The following is a 19,623-nucleotide window of genomic DNA, read 5'->3' as shown; positions in this document are numbered from 1 at the left end:
TACAGGGCGGCGTAACGCAAAGTCATGGCGACCCTACTCGGGTTAAGACTTTAGCTTCTATGTAATAAAGTGCTTAGACTTTAATGGATGTATTATAGTATGACTTAGTCTTTAGTGGCTCAAACTTCTCTAAAAAAAAAATTAAAACTGGTTTTACTTTACTCATTCGTATTTTTGTTTCATGGCCGTCGTTATCTATCCGTTATGTACAAAATTGCGAATTTACCATTGATATGGCAAAATGTCTTCGTTTAATCAATCTACTCGAATTGTTTTTTACTCCAAAAACGTATTGACATACTTTTGTATAGGTTGCACACGGATATTATTGCCAAATAATACAACACTGCAAATCGCCTTAAGCCTATGTGATTTATTCGCCTGTTGGTAAATGTGTATTCCATAGCATTTCAACGAAGTACAAAGCACCACTCTACACCATAATATTGCTGAGATTTGTCAGAAGCATTGTATGTACAGCGTATAGACGGTCCGCATCCCGTCTTTTTTAGGCCAATCCAACGTCTGCAAAACAAACAAGGTGTTGGTTCATGCGAAATGACTTTTGGTTTGAATAAACACCATTTTTCTTGGTGAAATGCTATTTAAAAACGTTCTTCTAATTTCTGTGTGAAAAGTGATCAAAGAAGGATTTACACTAATAGATTTTTATTGTTAGCATATTGCAACAGTTAATCGAAAATATGTTTTTCCTTTAAAACAATTACTTGTAAATAATAAATCTTAAGAATTACTAGTCGGTCCTGGCATATGTACATGTTTCTAGTCTCTTGTAGATATTTACTATTATAGATTACGTGTGTATAATTATTATTCAGCAGGCATTGCTTTTCACAAGGAACGAACACAATGTCAAAAAGTATATGTTTTCTCCAGCATTGGTTAACAATATAGCCTATGTATTTTGCTCAGTGCCAGACTTGGACAACTAGATAATTCTTGTCGATTTTTTACCCGAAATGCCACTTATTCCAACAGCGGTTTTTATTTTTACATTCGAACAAGTTTTTAGTCGTGCAGATGAATTATGTTTAACCTGCAAAGTGTTAATTTAGGCGTACAACACTTTACACTTCTCATTGTCAGGAGAAATAAATTCACTTTTATCCAAACTGGTTGTAATTTGATTCTATCTCAGATTTTACTTTAATTTCTAGTTTAATTTAAGTCCAAAGTTTGTCGCAGTCCAATTAAACTTTGCTCATACATTACACTACATGGATATATAGCTATTTGCTACCCACAACGGTATTTATTACATGTATAAAATATATAATAAAAAAGTTTTTTTTTTTTACTTGAATGTATAATAAAAGTTTAGAACAAAGTGTGATTTTCGTTGAGCATTATTTTTAAATATTTAAAATTTGTGAAACGCGCTTCATAACATAGCTCAAACATGGGATCTCAACCAAAAACAGAGCTTTCTTCTTAAGTGTTGTTAACCACATAACATTAAAATCTCTACGAAAAATCGTTTGGAAAAAAATTGACGTAAACCCACCATTAAGGCATAGATACCGAACCCTGTAGTCCTTGCAATGGCCTGACTCCTGCTGGTCACCTCTGCAAAGCAGGCCTTCCTGAGGACTCAGACACTCAAACACGTCGCCCGTTTCACGAGCAGGGATCTGCGGAAAAGCGAAAAATCAAGCTCTATACTGGTGACGAAAAAAAAGTAAAAATCGTCTAGAGGTGTGGCGACTTAAAACGCTGCCTTGGCACAATACTGTGGATGCCGCGTAGAGCGGTGGTTCGCAACCTGAGGTTGACGATTCCTAAGGGGGTGGCAAAGGGTTGTCGGGGTCGTACCATTCGTTGAACGAAAATTGTTAAAGTTTTTTTTTCACATTATAAGATATTTCGAGCCTAATCGATATTTCTTGAAAAGGTGTTATTTCGAGCAAAATATAGTTATTTCGTAAACACGGCGTTATTTCGAGCAAAATATTTAATTCTTAAAAAAGGCAGTCGCAGCGACATTGAAGAGAGCCGTTAACGCAAACTTTCGTAGCAGGAAGCCTTCAAACACGATTATAACAGGTCTTCTTACCCCAGTGGTTCTCAACTGAGCTGCCGCGACATTCTAGGTGTGTTGCACAGTTAGTGTGCTGTTTCAATCTTGTTTTTTGTAACGTTAAAGATAACCAGTCAGCAAAAATATGAGCAAGGGTGCCGCGAACTATTTCTAATTTGTGTAGGGTGCCGCAAGCCAAAAACGTTTGGAGCCACTGTCCTACCCCATCAACGGATTGCGCCTGAATTGCAACTGGCTTCAGGCAAGCACCACTTCCCGATAAAGTTTCATCGTCGTCACCTGAGGTCGCACTTGAGTCCTGATTTGTCCAACTCGTCCAATACACTGGAGATATATACCACACGAAAAATAATCGCCAACAGTTCCAATGAGTCTGCTATATGTTGTTTATTTTATTTGCCAACGAATAAAATGTCGGTAGGATTTTATCCAAAAGCATTTTGCATAACTATAACTGATTTACTTGTGATTTAAAATCGTCAACGATTCTGCAGTCAGCGAACAAATTGTGCCTATCGCTTTTAGTACAAATTTGGTTTAGTATAGTTGAAACCTGATTTGAGACGTAGTGCACTAATTAGTGAGTAAGGGTCTTAAAATGTATAGATAAGAATCGATTTTTTCATAGTTTTGACGTTCATGAAGACAAAAGTGTCAAAAGATTCTACTAAATACCCGTTTTAACATCGACGTAAAATTTTAAATAAAATTTGTCTTATATAAAACTATTTTTATTTACCACAGATCGTATTCAATTAAAGAATAAAAAATGGTTTCATTTACTTACCGTATTTCGCGTCGACCGGTGGAAAATCAGTTCCCATGATCGAGCCGGCGGGACACAGGAACCTAACCTGATAGTGACCTTTGACCTTGCGCAGCTCATGACCCTTGACCTCATCGCAAACGTCATCGGGTCTATACACTGAGGCTTCCAACTGAATGACGAAGAACGGGGACAGGGGTAGTACGTTATCGTTCAAGTGGTGAATCGGCAACCAGAGGGTCCACTCTAGGTCTGTTGAATGAAGCAGTAGAATTAAAATAAAAACTGTGAAAATAAATCCTTTATAATCTCCCTATGAAGTTCAATGTGTGGCAGCAGGCCGGAAAATGAAGAATACCAAAACTTTGACTGAAGTGTACAGTTCCTTATTATTGCGTCACAACTCACAATGCGGTCTGAGTGAACTCTGTTATTTACTGCAACTGCATATATATTCAAAACGTTTTTTATGAAAAAATCATTCAGCAAAATAGATTACTAATAATTTGCTATTAAAAAAAGACGCTGAAAACCTTAAAATTTTGAGGAGGTGGTATATACTTTCTTCGTTTTATGACGAACTTACAGGTGCATTCTTAGGGGAGCTTTATTTTGAATAGCGGTTTAAGGTTTTGAATATTTATTTTGAATAGCGGTTTTAATGGTCTAGGGTACATCCTCTAGGTCGATTTTGTCATTCGGTTTGTATTGCTTATATGCTAAAACCGCAGGGCAATTAGGTTGTTTTGATGCTGAATAAAACAAACTATGATTTTGGAGCAGATAATCACATTAGATTCTCACTCCTGTGTATAGTTAAGTTATTTACTTTTATAGCTTGCGGCCCGACTTTATAGCTTGGATTTTCGGAGGATAAATCGTTATATGTATGTTTACAGCGTAAATTTGCATACCAAATCTGACAAATTAATAACTTATTCCGCAAACCCCTTTAGTAAGTTAGTATAGGTTATACTGTTTTACTTCCATGTTTTGTGGAGCACAACTTGGCAATACCCCAATGAATAGTAAACTAGAAAGGTGCAGCAGATGCATTCGGCCAACTAAGTCTATACCTACCAGCATCCTTGTCTTTCATCGCACTCGCTGCATTTTCCTGCCACGGAGAAAGATCCAGGGTCGGAATATCAGAACAAGCAACCCTAGAATTTCCATCGACCGTGTCTTGCTTCATGGCCAAAGGTTGAATAGTCTCCATGGTACTGCTTACGTCACAAACCAATCTGGCCAACGTCATTTCCTTGATGGAGCGAAGTTGAGCTGAAGCAAATAGATTTGTGATGAAGCATATTCACTTGTCGCTCTATCTTTAACCAAAGTATATGTTATAAGATTTTGAACAAATTTAATGGAAACAGGTGTAAGGGAACTATTAAAGCTACCTTTTAAATATTATGGTCAATTTAGGATGTTTATGTTGTGGAGTCAAATTAAAAAGAAAAACACTTTGAACAGAATTTCTTCTGTATCTCTTCTGTGAGTATTTACTATTTTATATAAAGTTTCCTAAGAAAATAGCTAGTGACTTAAAATTTTTGGAATATGCTTTCCGATTTTGTAATATGTTTCCCGAAGTACGTGTTTAGTTCACCAGAGCAATTTAGTGCAAGTTTTACTACACTTGTTACTCAAAAACTTAGGGCCAAACAATATATTCAAATAGGAATTTCTACCTCTTGTAAACTTGCGGAACGATGCCCCATTCTCGTACCAGTTGGCGTCGCCCCTTCTAAGATCACGGAACTGATAGGCAATAATGCAAGCAAAAGTTGGGCCAAGAATTCCGTCTTTAACGCTATTTTCTGAGATGCCACCGATAAACAAGTCAATGAGACTTTCGTCCCTGTAAAATAGAACAACCTAAAACGGTATCCTGGACTGAGATATGCGTCTAACTACAACGTCTAGCCATTTTTCTCTCCAGTATGTGCAAAATATATTTAAAGGTACAGGGGACAATTTTTTTATAACAACGGTATCATACTTGCAATACTAACCAAAACAAAAACATTTAAACTGTCATGTTAAAGTCTCCGACAAACAGCCTCACAAATCAAAAGCTTACAGCAGTGGTTCTCAAACTTTTTTGCCTCGCGGCACACTGATGATCATCTGTCTTCATATTATCAGTAGACTATATACTCTTAGCAGGGCGATATGCTTTGTTGAAGTTTACATCGTTAGTGCGTCTCAACTAAACGATTCTTTATGGCATATCTTTGATGCCTAACAGTCACGAATAACTTAAACGCACCCTTCGTAGACTTCGAGCAAGCTATCTTGGACGTTTTGCGGAATGTCCGACAGATCTTGCTTAAGTCCGCAGAAACGCCGGAACTCCAAATAAGACGGGAGTCCATGATCGCGGCCTCTTTGCAGGTTAAAGGCCAGCAGGTCTCCGCCGAATTGATTGCCTGCAGATATCTGAACTTGTAAACTCGTTCTTTTTCTAAAGAATTATATGCGACGTACATAGGGGAGGTAAACTTTATAATGGCACATAACAAGAGCAAAAACGCCGCATTTGTAAAACATACAAAAAAAATGGATTAGTATTTTACGTCTGGTTTATGTGGGGTAGATGGTTCAACGGTTATTATCTATCGATTTAATTATTTATATACTAACACCGGCAGCACCGTTAAAAGCAGTGATTCCCAAACTGTGTGCCACGGCAAATTTATCGTGTCGAGATATCGTCAAGTGTGCCGCAAGATTTTGGTGATGATGGAAGTTAACCTATTTGTATTATAAATTGGCAATAGGCCTAGGCATGTAGACAAACATCACTTGGTACATTATCCTAAAGAAAACTGATAACAGTAAGATATCTAATGATTTTCCGTGTATGAAGTGCAATTGTGAACTGTGATATTGTTGTTTTGTTGAAGTTGACTTTTCCGTTTAAGTTTAGCAGTGTGCCACAAGCTTAAAAAGTTTGAGACACATTGCTTTAAAGGAAAGCACATGAAAACAATAGCTCAATTTTTTTGTTTGCTGTTACCATTAGCTAAAGAGCTTTCAGTATTTCGCGATGTTTGACTTTAAAAGAGGGGTTCCCAACCGAGGGTACTCGTACCCCTTGGGGGTACGAGATTGAACATCAAGGGGTACGAAAATCATAGCTAGGGAATTGTAAATGATATTATGCCATTGCCGTCTTTGATTTACAAAAAGACAATCAACTACAAATAATTGTTGTTGTTTAGTAAGAAATCTCATTGTATAATAATGTGTTTTTGCAGATGATTTACGTGTTGCCTTAAGTATAATAATCAAACCATCGTTTGAGCGAATTTTATCAATGAAGCAGCAACAAAACCTACTGAGAAGTGACAAACAAAATAACTTACATTTAGTTTATTTTTGCAGTTTTGTGTGAAATACCGGTTTACCGTTGAATTGAGCTACAAAAGCCATGTAAGTTAGCAATATATATCTGAAAAATTCCATTAGAATTGTTTCGGGGTACGAAGAACGCTCTGACCTGATAAAGGGGTACGGGCAGCAAAAAGTTTGGGAACTCCTGCTTTAAAAGCTACCCTGTTTGTATCCAAAGAAAACATTAACAGTTAAGTTAGTATTTGAGTTTACCCACCGTCTTCGACAAAGAGCTGATCGAGGAGTGGAGTAACGATGACGGAGTCGTATTTGAGAGCTTTGTCGTTGAGCATTCCCCTCAAAATCGAGCCTTCGGCGTCATCTTGGTAAAACGGCTCGTTGTTGAAGAAGCTTCGGGTGAACAAACACGTTTAGTCGGTTAGGTTTTATTTGTTGTCATTGAAGGTCACGCTCATTAAAGCACCGTACACCCCCCAAAAAAATAAAAATATGTTATGAATTGTATAGATTGAGTTAAGGTTAGATGAGAGATGAAGTGCGAAAAGAACGATAGTAAACCGAGATATAACGTGGATAGTAACCCGGGGTTATAGAGTATGAGTAGACTAATGACTTTATATGGAGGGAATTTTTTTCCTTATTAAGTTATTTATCAAAGGCAAATGTAAAAAACGGTTGAAAGAGGTTCAGCACTTATTTTTTGTGTAGATAATGCAGCAACAATTTTATTTGCACTTTTATTCACAATAGAACAAAGGGAACAAAGGGTTCATGGCTTATCAAATGTGACTCAACTGCGTCTCCAGCGGCATAGATTCCACGGTTGTGTTGAAATCTGGGCTTTGTCGATTGGGGCTTCCGTTGACCAACGTATGCCCGAAACGCATAGCGGCCGCAGCGAAAGAATTGGAAATCGTCGCGTCGAATTTGGCATTATAGCCGTAGTAGAATTCCTAGTTAAATTAGAATTGTAGTTAACTTAAAAAACATCCAGTAAGTTTTTTAGTCAACTGTGAACCAATCAAAATGTTCAAAAACTCTTGTTAGATTGAAACCTTTTTGCTGAAACGTTTTTCACCAATAACTTAAATAATAACAAAATTTTCTAATACGGTTACCGTGTAAGATAATATTTTTAAAATAAACTGCTATTTTAAGTGATTTTCGGTTGAGTAGCTGACAGAAATGTTTTTCTTTTGGCAAACATTTAAAAAAAATACAAAATGAAATAAGCTGTTCATGTTGTTAGAGGCTAACCCGGGTGATTATTCAATTGCTGTACATGTCACCTCGAGACTATACGTTAACCGGAAGATGAGGGGTTAGTAAAACGATACGGAAAGGCTCGGACATGTTGTATCTGTACACTGTTTTGCGAGTGAGATATTTCCTGTGATTGTGTGCCACCTTTTATAGTCGATTAACTGTAGTCGTACAAACAGACGATAGAATGCAAAGCGATTTAAATAATAAAACAATAGAAATATATCTTAATCAGATGCCGGACGCAAATCACAAGTCTTTAACAATATGATTCGGGACTATTTTTAAACCAAACAACAACTCGGGCTTGGTCCGAAAAACACATTTTAAGGTGACTTTTAAAATTTAGACAACACGCGTTTTACCTCAGATCTTCTGTTAAACCTTCAACAACCTTTGATAAAATTTTACGATACATCTTAAAAATGAAAAATGGAATTGTTTATCAATTAAAAGGTGTGAATAAACTTAACACATAGTGCTTGGTCTACTCTAGATTGACAGAATTTGTCTATAAAGTATAAAATATAGTTACCAGCTGAGCAGTTATTATATTTATTTTGTTTAAATATCTTATATACGGACAGTGACTATTCACTTCGTTGCTAGTAAATCGAGAAAGTTGCAGTTAATTCTTTTTTTCTTAATTTTGAAATTAACTCCGAGAATATGCCAATTGTTTATCTGGAGAGGTTTTTAAGAGTTGTTTGAATTCGGCATGGTCTTCCAAGCATACAATGGAATGAAAACCCCCATCTAGATAAGTTAATAAAAACCTACATATTTCGTTTTGTGTTTCTGAGGTTTGGCAGCACAGACAACAACATACAGCAGTTGCCCCAAGATGTTTCGGCTCCTCTTACTTTTTCTGTGAGTTCCAGTCCAAATCGTTTCATTAATAGCGGCCCGAGCACAGTCGGCAAGAATTCGTTGTAGGTGATATGCTGGGTAAACGCGGCCACAATACTTCGCGCAGTCTTAAACAACAAAGCAACATGACAGTTAAAGAATAAAACAGCAAAAAAAGTAAAAAACAATGGTCGATTTCTTTCGTTTTTTTTTACTTTTCTGCATGTTGTTTCCAAACGTTTCAAACAAACTTAATTCTGTTGCAAAACTTTCAAGGAACACTTAAATAACATAACGGGGCTCAAAAGTTTTAAGTAAACCTTGCAAAAACGTGATGTGATATATATTGCTAAAATATTAGACATATATGATTTCTTTCTTTCACTATTCAACTAATTATTGACGACCTATTTACGAATATTGCGGAAAAATGAGTGAAAAATCGAGGAGAGAGGTTGTGGTCTTCTTTATTGACCATACTTCATAAACGTCGACGTGTTACCTCGTAAAGTTTCTCACTATTCCACGTCGGGTTCAGGGTACGTAGTTCTGCGACAATCTGGTTGTGCTTGCGAACAATGGCCAGATGGTTTGCGGTTAAACCTGGCTGCTCGCTGACACGTGGATCGCCTGGTAATGTGATTTAATAACATTAATTGTGAAGCGCTTGATAAAAGTTCTTCGTTCTATATTTAGAAAAAGGTACAATTTTCTTGGTTCTGGGTTTTTGACACAAAGCCATCACAGTGATATAATCAACCAGTTATCTCTTACTGGAAAAGTAAAAGGCTATTTGATCATCTGACAAGTATGATTGATTTGCATTTGGCAACCATGAAAAAAGAAGACCTTACGTAATAAAAGTATAATTTAGCATCTCACTGAACATGCTTTTCGATCAGATAGGTTTTATTTAATAAAAAATGATAGTGTTGAAATCATGAAAGTGCTATCAAAATAGGCATGTAAAATCCCATGAGTCATGTATCACACAATGGACCGAATTACCACAACAGCTATTAATAAAACACCCAGCTGCGTTGCATCTGTCATCTGTTGCTTAAAACAACGTACATTTTTGTTACGTGAGCGAACGTACATTTATGTTGGTTCCCAAAAGATGATAAAGTACGCCAACACGCACAACGGTTACTTACCAGCAGCAAAACAAGGTTTATTAACCGGCTTGTGAATAACGGGGCAATCCGTTTCCACGTCACTGTGGACGACTGTCTCAAACGGCAAGCTGTTCGGATCCGGCGAACTTGTGTTGCCAACCAACAGTTCACCTTAAAAACATTACGTTTGACCAATGTAGTTGTGAAATCAACTTAAAGCTAAAAGTAACTCCTCCATTTTGGCAGTACCATTTGATTACAGAAGGTACCCCGAATTCTTATAGAACACCAGTTGAACTCACGGTCTCAAACATTCGGGTCTTTTGAGAAAAGTCTTAAGTTCGAATTTTGTTGAAAAATGCCTTTAATGATACAAAAAATCTTCTCAATTGACTGATTTCGCTGCCTAAACGGGAACGCTGTGTTGTAAGCAGTAAAGTGCTTTAAAGATTTTATAACAAAGTGTTTACAAGTTGAATTCATCTAATCAGAAATAAGAGTGGACGTTAAATGTGTTTACCATTAGAGAAACAATTTCAGAACTTGTTTTTTTTTCTTCTGAAAAACAACGCACATTTCGCAAGGTGATGTCAAAGAAGCGTAGAGAGAAACATATTTATGCACCATACTTATAGAAAAGAAGACATTACCTGGTTTACTCGCTTCTGTCGCGCGCAGTGCAGCTGCGTGTTCTGCTGTGCTTCCATAAGCAAAACTGGCATCGATGTAGGCGCTCTCAAGGTTTTCCTGTTGGCGAACGTTGCTTTGACCTGTCATTGAAGAACATTTTTAAGTTGCGATTTTCACGAGAGCAAATCTGTCAAAGTTTTTATCGAGCGACGGAAATAGCAACTCACAGTTGACATCGTCGATTGGTCTGCTTCTTGTGAACACAAGACAGTCCAGTTCTGTTTTCATTGGATCATCGTCACCAATAGCGATGTTAAAGCATTCGGGGTCCGACGAACCGCAAGTGCAGGTAACACTGCTCTCTGCAAAATCCAAAGCAAAGTGTCACAAAAAGGCCAACACTTTGTCAAAACACCTTAAGCTCTTTGAATATACTAACTAAATTCAGTTAGATAACCAGGAATAATTAATAATTCATTATTAAGGTTGACTTTGGTATTTCTGTTCATATACAGTTTATTATAAATGACTTATATTATAAAATAAATGACTTATGTTACTTTTGTCATATCTGTTTTTACAGTTAAAATGAACAAAATGTTATATTTACTAAAATTGATTAGCGTCAATGGAAATTTAAAGTACATTAAGGAATTTCGCGCCTAATGTTTTGTTAGGGGTGTGTTAAATGCAAAATATTTTTTCTGAAAACCTGGTGGTTTTGAATGAGACCAGAGTATAAATCAAGAATTTGCCATTATTGAAAACTCTCGTTTAATAACCCGCTTAAAATCTTGAAAGAAATACTTAAAAAAGTGTATGGTCAGCTCAGGTCAAAATTTTGCAGGAATGTAAGCTTCTCACCTGGAGTTCTAGAGAGATCGTGGGCAAGAAGTTGTCCCCAAATGACGAGGGAGTTATCAGCGATGCCCGAACTTGGGTTTTCTGTGTCTCGAATTGCCTGGGTCACTGCGCGGGGGGACGGCAGGTCATCAGCGTCGCGAGGGTTGTCTGTCAACGTTGGGTTTTTTAAAGACAACTATTTTTGTAATTAGGAAACCTTTAAAAAAAAATAATAACCTTTTCCTGAGCCTACTATACAGTGTTGCTTTACGGACCTTCCAACCGACTTTTGATAACAAAAATTTATATAGGTATAGTTTACTGTTTGAAACTTATTGACAAATTTAATTTGTCGCAGTTACTGATCACTTCCTGCACACAAGAGATTTTCTGTGAAATAGTTATCATATAATGTTTAGGCAAAATAAACAAGGGTTTCCTGTGTGATTAATAAAGTGTTTAACGAATTCCTCATTAAAATAAACACTGCTCTAAACAGTTATTCTAGATCAATTATTGTGAAATGTTTAGGAAAAATAAAAAGGTTGCTTAAGGTGTGATTAATCAAGTTTTAAATTCCCCATTAACAATGGTCTAAAATTAAAAATGGTTTAAATAAGTATTCTAGATCAGTTATTATAAACCTTGTGGACCAAGCTACACCACTTTTAGGGTTTTTAGGAACTTTCGCAAGACCCCTATTTTTTAGCACGCGTGATCTAGAGCAATTCAAAATCGTATCAAAAATACCACTTGATAAAGATATAATACAGTATATATAACAGGTTAATATAACTTGCCATTGGCCAACGGCCATTAACCTACCTTGTCCGTTTGCATAAGCAGCTGGCAGCAATCTCTTGAAAGCGCGGCCTCGCATTCCCCTGCGTTCGTCCAGCCTGTTATTGCACGACCCATCGCAAGTCGGGAACCTACAAACACAAGCAATTAAATGCTGGTTACAACAGGGCTCGGTTGGTAAGCATACGGTTTAACCAACTGCATACGTTTGAGTTATACCAGGTGTATAGCCAACTTATGTTTGATTGCGATCGACTGAGATATTTTTTTAGAGAGTGAAAAAGTCACAAGAACACTTTAAACATTTTGAGCGTTAATTGCATTCCAAGATGGAAGTTTATTGTTACGTTAAAGGACGCTTTAATAGGTCAAGACAATAATGGGTCATTTTAATGTTCTGCTTCAGCTACTATATAATAGACGGGTTTACCAGTAAATCAAAACAACACAATCGTTAGATTAGCGGTTGTTCGTGCTCTTTTAACAGCTAAATTTGTAGTTTATATTGTTTGTTTTTTCTCGTCACTTTTTCGTTTAACAAAAGTACACGGCAACACCCCATGACAACCTCTTGCGACCCCCCATATTGGAAACCACTGTATTAAAGCAACGAAATACCACAATACAAAAGCGACCCACAAATCTCCATTATAATATTGCCCACACATTCCACATTGTGCTTACGTGTTGTTGCAAGGTCCCACTTGAGGCAGGCAGCTGTTGTCCGGAAAGGTGTCATCTGTCAGACAAAACGCAAATCGTTTAAAACAGACGAAACCCTTGCCACGCTTGCGGTCAAATCTGTCCTAAAACCGCATTTTGCAATGGCGTCGTCATGCAGTTCAGTCCCCAGAACGATACATTACAGTTAATGTTCCTTAACAAAGCAAATTGGGTCTTCTAAATGGTATGGGATATTTTTTTACTTATTAAAATTCTAAGTTCCACTTATACTTTACGAGACTTGTTTGCGAAGAAATACAAGTTATTAGGTTATTTATAGCATTAGTTGCTTTAATTAAAAAAGTGTATCAACCCTGTTGTTTTTAAATGGCCTACAAAGTATAAAGTGGCGATCCTGGTAATTCTAACTCATGGTTGTGTAAATATTAAAAAAAACTATTAGTTAGTCGCCGTATTTGTCTAATTAAAACACTTAAATGGGGTGACACTTGCAAAATAGAGTTGCTTTTTAATAATAATCCTATTTGTACTTTATTAGGCCAAGTAAGAATAAAGGCAATTTAATAAAAAAAATTAAAGCCAGGGGCAAGTGCTAAAATGCAGTAGGATGTGTTAACTAACTAGATCCATTTCTTTTCGAGTTTACTTATATGCACAACGAACGCACCTGTCTGTACAACAGGCTTCTGGCACAAAATTGCATATTTTCGATTGCAGCGAGTCATTCTGATTTCCCCGTTGGTTCTGCTGAAGAATGCTGCGCAGTCGCTCCTGTTGCTGTTACTTTGTACCTTACTTGCGTCGAAATCGTAAGTTGGTGGCGGGCCTCCGGCCTGGTTTAATAATATGGCATATAAGTTTTACTATAGGTGCTTTCTCCTCTGTTTAGGTACTGTAATGCCTGATATATTTTTATTGCGTCTAACAATTTGACTGTTGAAATTAAAAACATACAGTAGCGTTTATTTTTATATATTAGGCTAAAAATTAAACTCATTATGAGAAGTTTAGGAGCTTTCTACAAGTAATTTACCATTTTTTAGAAGCATCGATATCTAGGAGGAAATGCTGCTTTGAATTAAAAACTTAATTTACCAATGACTCAAACTCAAATGTTCCTTCGTTCTGGATATCGTTAAGTCCAACCCACGGACTCGGGTATTCCATCTCCATGAAACTGAATTCATCCATCAAGAATCTGTTAAAAGGATTTTGTATATTTTTCTGTACGTAGCCTTACAAATTGCGAGCAACAATGGCTTAAAAGCGTGAAATGAGTTGAGAGCGTCACAACCCTTGATTGAAAGTTCCATAGGACATTTTTTTATAAATATATAGCCTGAACAAGTAGGCGGTAAATAATTTATGTCAAAAGTTGCGTACCGACCCAAACCGTTTGGCGCAAAAGTTACGTGCCAAGCCTTGTGCTTCAGAGAGTTTAAAACTGTGCCAAAAACTGCGTCAATGTTGACATCTCCAATTGGTTGACAAGTTTTTTTTTTGTAACGTGTCACAAGCTTGTTGGCAATAAAGACAAACGACGTGGTGGTTGAAAAGTCGTACGACACGCATAAGTTTACAAACGGCACGGGATTAAAAATAGCGAGTTGTCTTACTGGGCTATGGTCTCATCGAGTACGGGGTCCACTGCCAAGTAACCGTCCCAATTTTCACATTGGATCTTAGCCTGTGCATAGGTGGTTTGCATGGTGACCAGCGCATATGTTATTCCGTTCGTCGTGTGCTGCATATAAGCCGGTGGCGTACCTAAAATAAAAGGACGAAAGATTTTGAAGCGTTTGTTAACTTGTTGGTCACTGTATTTAAACGTATTTTAGAACTTTTTATACAAAGCTGCTTGCATTACCACAACACTAACTTATTTGGTTCTGTGGTAAACAAATTCTGCTCAAGTATGTAATGAAAATGTTTTGACTTTGACCAGAATTGTGCCGACCAAACTTTATAGTAACTTGTGAGATGTGAGTGCACACAATAACCTTCCACTTGATGTGTATTATTTTTTATTTTTAAAAACCCAGTTAGAATAAAATTGTGTAAGATGAGGTTTTAGCGAAAGGCAAAATTTACTAGAGTTCGAAATGTCAACCTAAAACACCGACAATCAGTTATCCAAAGAAATAGAGTAACCAAAATCAATTTGTTGATTGATACTGTTGAACGATAAAATTGATAAGCATATTTCGCCCTTGCTTTACAAATGTCTAAGACGACACATAACGGGAAACCACACTGACGTTGAACTGTTTAATTGTTGTTAGACATGAATCGCAGCAAGCATCCGCAGTTAAAGGGGTAACAAACCGACGCCAATCTCTAATCAGAACAGCGCTGCGAATCAATTGTTTCAAACAAAACTTCCGTGATGACCTGATCGACTAACAGCGACGTATACGACCAGCATAGACAGGGCGCACTAGATACCAATTAAGCGATCCTGCGACAAACGGCAGGCGCACCAATCAACTTACCAGTGTTGTATTGATTTCAGTCAATTGCACTTAAATCATCGTTTACAATGGACCTGACTTCACTTTATTTTACTTATTTTTGCAAAACACTAAACTTGACTTAATTCGTGGGAAGTAAAGCCTTGACTTGACTTAACTATGTTTTTAGAAATAACTTGGGTTAAAATAAAGTGTTATCAATAATAAGCAATTGTTTTTAAAATCGTTTAATCATCCTAATTTTTGCTTATAATCTATGTTTTGTTTGTTGTTTTCAATTTTAATGACTTAACCCCTAACTTTCATTACAGGGAGTTGATTGGAAATCACTTGCTCTAATTATGACTTAACTGGGGCTTAAATTGTGAATCTGGTGGCTTGGATTGGGGCCTGAGTTTTATTTATTCAAAAATCTTTGACTTAGAAAAGTTATATTTCATATAACAGGACTTGGACTTAAGTGATTTAAAATGACTTGCTTATACAACAGGGTCAACTGACTCGATAACTATTTTGTGGTTCTTCGTTGATGCTTTGCTACTGTACGTGTACGCATTCTAGCAACAAACAAATACAACAAATATAAAAGTGTCCGGTACTTACCCACTTTCAGCTCACACAGACCGAACCTCTCCACTTCACAGTCCTGTGCCCAGAGTTTGCGCTTATCGTGGCGGCACGGCCAGTTGGACAGCACAACGCAATCGCCGGCGCTGCCCGGCTCGCCCTTATGCCAGAATTTCTTCCACGAACTTCTGATAGGCAGCTGGAGAACGAATCGTTAGAGTTTTGTTTTCATTGAAATTGGCGTCAAAATGTGATTTTACTTTGCCACCATTTAAAAAGGGGGTCATGCTACGGCAAGAAATCTTACAAAGAAGGCGCGAGTTGGAACTTTTTCATTGAGCAGCGTTGACAAAATCTGATTGAATAGTACATTTGGCATGAATTTGTTGTGCTATAATTTTAATTTAAGCTATATATATTTTACTACATGAGACTAACAATAAGAGTTTTGTAATGGTCCTTTTGCACAAAAAGTGATTAGGGTTCATCTGATATGAAATATAATATTTTGCAGGCTGAGTTTAATCTTTAATATTTTGTTGTCATTGTATCATTACATTTTTGTAGCCATTTCCCAGATCCAAAACTCGAAATAGCAACTTTCATAGGGTCGTAACAATAGATTGAGTTTTGCCAACTATTCATTTCTTTCCGTTCTAACCATAGTTAAGTATAGTTAATTCAAACAGTTTAACATAAAATGTGTTATTCTTCTCCAGTAGGCCCCAACAAAAACGTCGATATTTTAAAAAACTGAAAAACAATCCCAACTCTAAGAAAGGTTCTATGGAACACAATCTTACCCCGTCGTTCCAAACGAATTTTCCTTCGCGTTCTTGGTCATCAAGTCCAATCCAGATTTCCTCGTCTTGAAATTGCTTTGTTAACTTCCTGAAAGTTCAAAAGGTCATGTTGCTCAGAGACTTTACCAACTGCTAAAACAATGTGTATTAGAAGTATCCCCAAAACTTTGGTTTGTATGACACAACATAGACTTGATAAAGTTTACCTTAGCTGATGTAGTAAAATAAAGTTTTACAGGCAATTATCATCTGTCTATCTATAGCGACGCCAATCCTACTGTGCGCATAGCGACACTATAGGCACGATCAAACAAAAAACACCTTGACTGATGTGACTGCTGCCGTTAGGTAAAAGATAATCAGGCAGACCAAAAGGATTCGGTACAAAACTAAACGAACAATTTAAAAGCAACACAGTGAATGAATTGCACACATGTTCTATTTAAAAAAAAACCTTGTCATAATACTTGATATTTAAAAACCTAAAAACTTCAGTTCGACATTTTCGATAATATTGGATCAACGCGAATACAAAATACCAAGTTTATCGGTAGTCGTCCCATACTATAGGGTAGCATCAGTTCCACCAGACACAAATTTTACCAGTAATTCCCAATTCAGTGCAACTGTTGTTTAAAAATTGGAGGTAACTAAATCTCTTAACGCTACAGCAAAATTAGACCTAATCAACTAGGGAAAAAAATCTTTTAGTGTTAAAAATTTATTTAATTTATTTTTGGGCATATAGCAATAACATCATTTGGTAGCGGATCGACGGTACTTATTAGTAAAAATATCGGTTATCGTTATCGGAATAACTTAACGAGTTTCGCAATTCCCTCATTCCAGTTTTCACTGTAAGAAAAATGTCTCGACTTGGTTCGACTTTTAAGTCAATTAAGAAAGACTTGTTTTCAATACCGTAAACTCGTATCGCCTCACACACTTAAGTTTGTCGCCAAAAAAACAACTTACTCGAAAATGAACTGGTCCCTGATACCGAAGTGTGCCAGTTCTCCATGCCACCCCTGGCATTCTTCGCGCGCCTTCTCGTAGTTAAACTTCTCCTTGGTCAGGGCGTACTGAAATCCGTTGTTTGGGTTGTACCATCCCCGCTTCAGCAAACCTGCGTTGGGGCGAAGGAAATGTTAAAACGAGCCCTGGTTCATATAGGCTACACCACTTTTAGAAACATATTATAAACGTTTATAGAAATATACTGACTCATCGAAAAATATGCACGCAAGTTTTAAATAAAAACTCGTATTATTGTTTAAAATGATTTAAAAGCGGAAATTCTTTCCCATATGACTTTTCATTTCATTTACTTAGGTTCGGAAAATAATATTCTGTAGAAAAACTGTTCTGCAGGCCAGTTTAGAAAAAATGAAGCTATGTTTAAAATTATATAATCGGTTAAATTCGTTTCCTTCGTTCTTATTTATATTTAATTCGTAATATAATCGTTATGGAAGGCGAGTTGTCTATTTTTATACATTTTCAAAATTACAACTTTTTTGTGAAAATTAAGATGGATATAGTTTTAGGTTTTTACCACAGCAAAAAAATTGCCATTTCCTACGATTGTTCTTTGTCATTACGTTCTTTTGTCATTATATTATTTTTTTTAAGTTTTTGAGTTTATGCCAACCTAAATGCTGGCCCTATTTGCCTACCTCCTGTTGGCTTACCTCGCGCATTACTGCAAAGGGTAGCCACAGTCAAAATGCCAAGCAATAGATCCTTGATGATCATGTCGATCTCAAATAGTCTGAATATGCTATTCTGTTTGAAACTAACGTGTACCCGGCTGTAAGTACATCAAACCAAAACAAAACATTGTTGCCAGAAAGTAAACGGACAAAATCTAATCGTTTCTACCAACTTATAAAACAGTTGTGTCATATTTCGTCGAAAGAGAAGGCTAAATAAAACTACTCGACATTTCCACGCAAAGGAACCAACACATGTTTATTTTCTATAACCTGCTCTACTTTATCTTTCCAATTGGGTTACAATAGTATGACGAATAGCGATAACTTTACGAAAGCTCTTATTTAAATAAACTAAACCGTTCCGCAGTAGAGCAAAGGTGTGCATTGTGCGGTCCTGAAGGAAAACGGACGAAAATGTTAAATCATCAACGGGAAATGACGAAGTAAACATCTAAAATCGCTACTGTGTTGCTGCTTCACCTAGGTCGCACACATTTGAGCTGAATGTAACGAGCCCACACTTATATGTCAACCGTTAAAATGTAACATGGAAAGGGTTTTCCAGCGCCAATTTAACCTTTTTTATTTATTTACGTCAACATGTAAAGGTTAAGAGAAATTCCAAGGCATTCTTAACGAAATTCGAGGTTTTCCAAATCGCGGCGCCTAACCAAGTTGAATGGAAAGAAAGCAATTAGTTTGTTCTGTCGCACTTGCAGTTACGAATACGATCTCCTCGAAGGGCCATAAAGAGTTGCCAACGATTGTATTTTTCCACCTGTATAAAATCGTTTTTTTCGCGGAAATACATTCACAAGTGTTTTGACGAGCAGAACTGTTTGCTTTATACTTGAAGCTGTTCAAACCAACTAGGGGAAGGATTCCTTGCCTTGGTGCGTGTTTTTTATCATGTTTGTTTAACGAGTAGCGAAAACACGAAATAACGGGGAGCGAATATTTCAACATCGTTAATCTCTTTGTTCTTATTCGCGATATTTCAATCGCTCACTTGTGGTTCAATATAGACACGCCTGGCAACACTCTGGAAAACTCTGACAACACTTTCCAAAAATCTTTCAAAAATGTTTGGCTTAATCTTTAACTTCCTTGAGTAGATATCAACACACAAATAACTTAAAAGGAATTCAAGACACTTAAGAGCCGGGGTATTTACGTATCAGCATTGATGAAATACCCCTAAATTGTAAGACAATACATCGAAAAACGACCTCAAGCCATATGTAACAGTATATTTTATGACCCGCACATTTTTCACATTTTACACTGACGAATCAATGCACACTGGCTACTTGGTGCCCCAAATTGCAGCATGTAGGACATGTAACTCTACAACTAATAAACAAACTTATCGACTCTCAGCCTCTCTTTAATTCTATTAAGAAATGCGACTGTATGCAGCGTGTAACACTAAATAATCCAGAGCTAATTGTTATAGCGATACGCCGGAAACCTTAGGGTGTATAGATTAGCTCGTTCCTTTGTTTTGTGTAACAGGTTTGGTTTTATTCAAAAGATATAGTCAATGCGTGTTTTGCTTCGCTTGCATTTCAAAATAAACTGACACGTAGAAACGATGGCCACAGATTTAAATGCGATTAAAATTTAAAGTGGTTCCTGAAATAGATTCCTCATTCCAATGAAAACTACACCTGCAAGTATGCATCGAGCAG

The 19,623-nt window shown here is 36.8% G+C and overlaps 1 protein-coding gene across 1 annotated transcript; it reads right to left on the bottom strand.

Moving 5' to 3' along the window:
- Positions 1 to 433: 433 nt before the first annotated feature.
- Positions 434 to 17,972, bottom strand: LOC146138379 (myeloperoxidase-like). Its single transcript, XM_083394582.1, has 24 exons — positions 17,909 to 17,972; positions 17,193 to 17,343; positions 16,218 to 16,305; positions 15,451 to 15,613; positions 13,993 to 14,143; positions 13,472 to 13,574; positions 13,044 to 13,209; positions 12,377 to 12,431; positions 11,717 to 11,823; positions 10,913 to 11,059; positions 10,276 to 10,410; positions 10,069 to 10,188; positions 9,458 to 9,589; positions 8,803 to 8,930; positions 8,315 to 8,428; positions 6,984 to 7,141; positions 6,445 to 6,578; positions 5,101 to 5,260; positions 4,520 to 4,689; positions 3,906 to 4,106; positions 2,847 to 3,077; positions 2,262 to 2,383; positions 1,526 to 1,652; positions 434 to 525 (listed from the first exon to the last, which is right to left on the bottom strand). The coding sequence occupies exons 1-24, from the start codon at positions 17,970 to 17,972 to the stop codon at positions 509 to 511; spliced, it is 3,144 nt and encodes a 1,047-aa protein (XP_083250708.1). The 3' UTR covers positions 434 to 508.
- Positions 17,973 to 19,623: the final 1,651 nt, after the last annotated feature.

This window comes from Ascidiella aspersa, chromosome 7 (genome assembly GCF_963924565.1).
Source record: "Ascidiella aspersa chromosome 7, kaAscAspe10.2, whole genome shotgun sequence".
NCBI lineage: Eukaryota > Metazoa > Chordata > Ascidiacea > Phlebobranchia > Ascidiidae > Ascidiella > Ascidiella aspersa.
The sequence above is the reverse complement of the archived record's forward strand: the minus strand, read 5'-3'. Positions and strand labels throughout refer to the sequence as shown.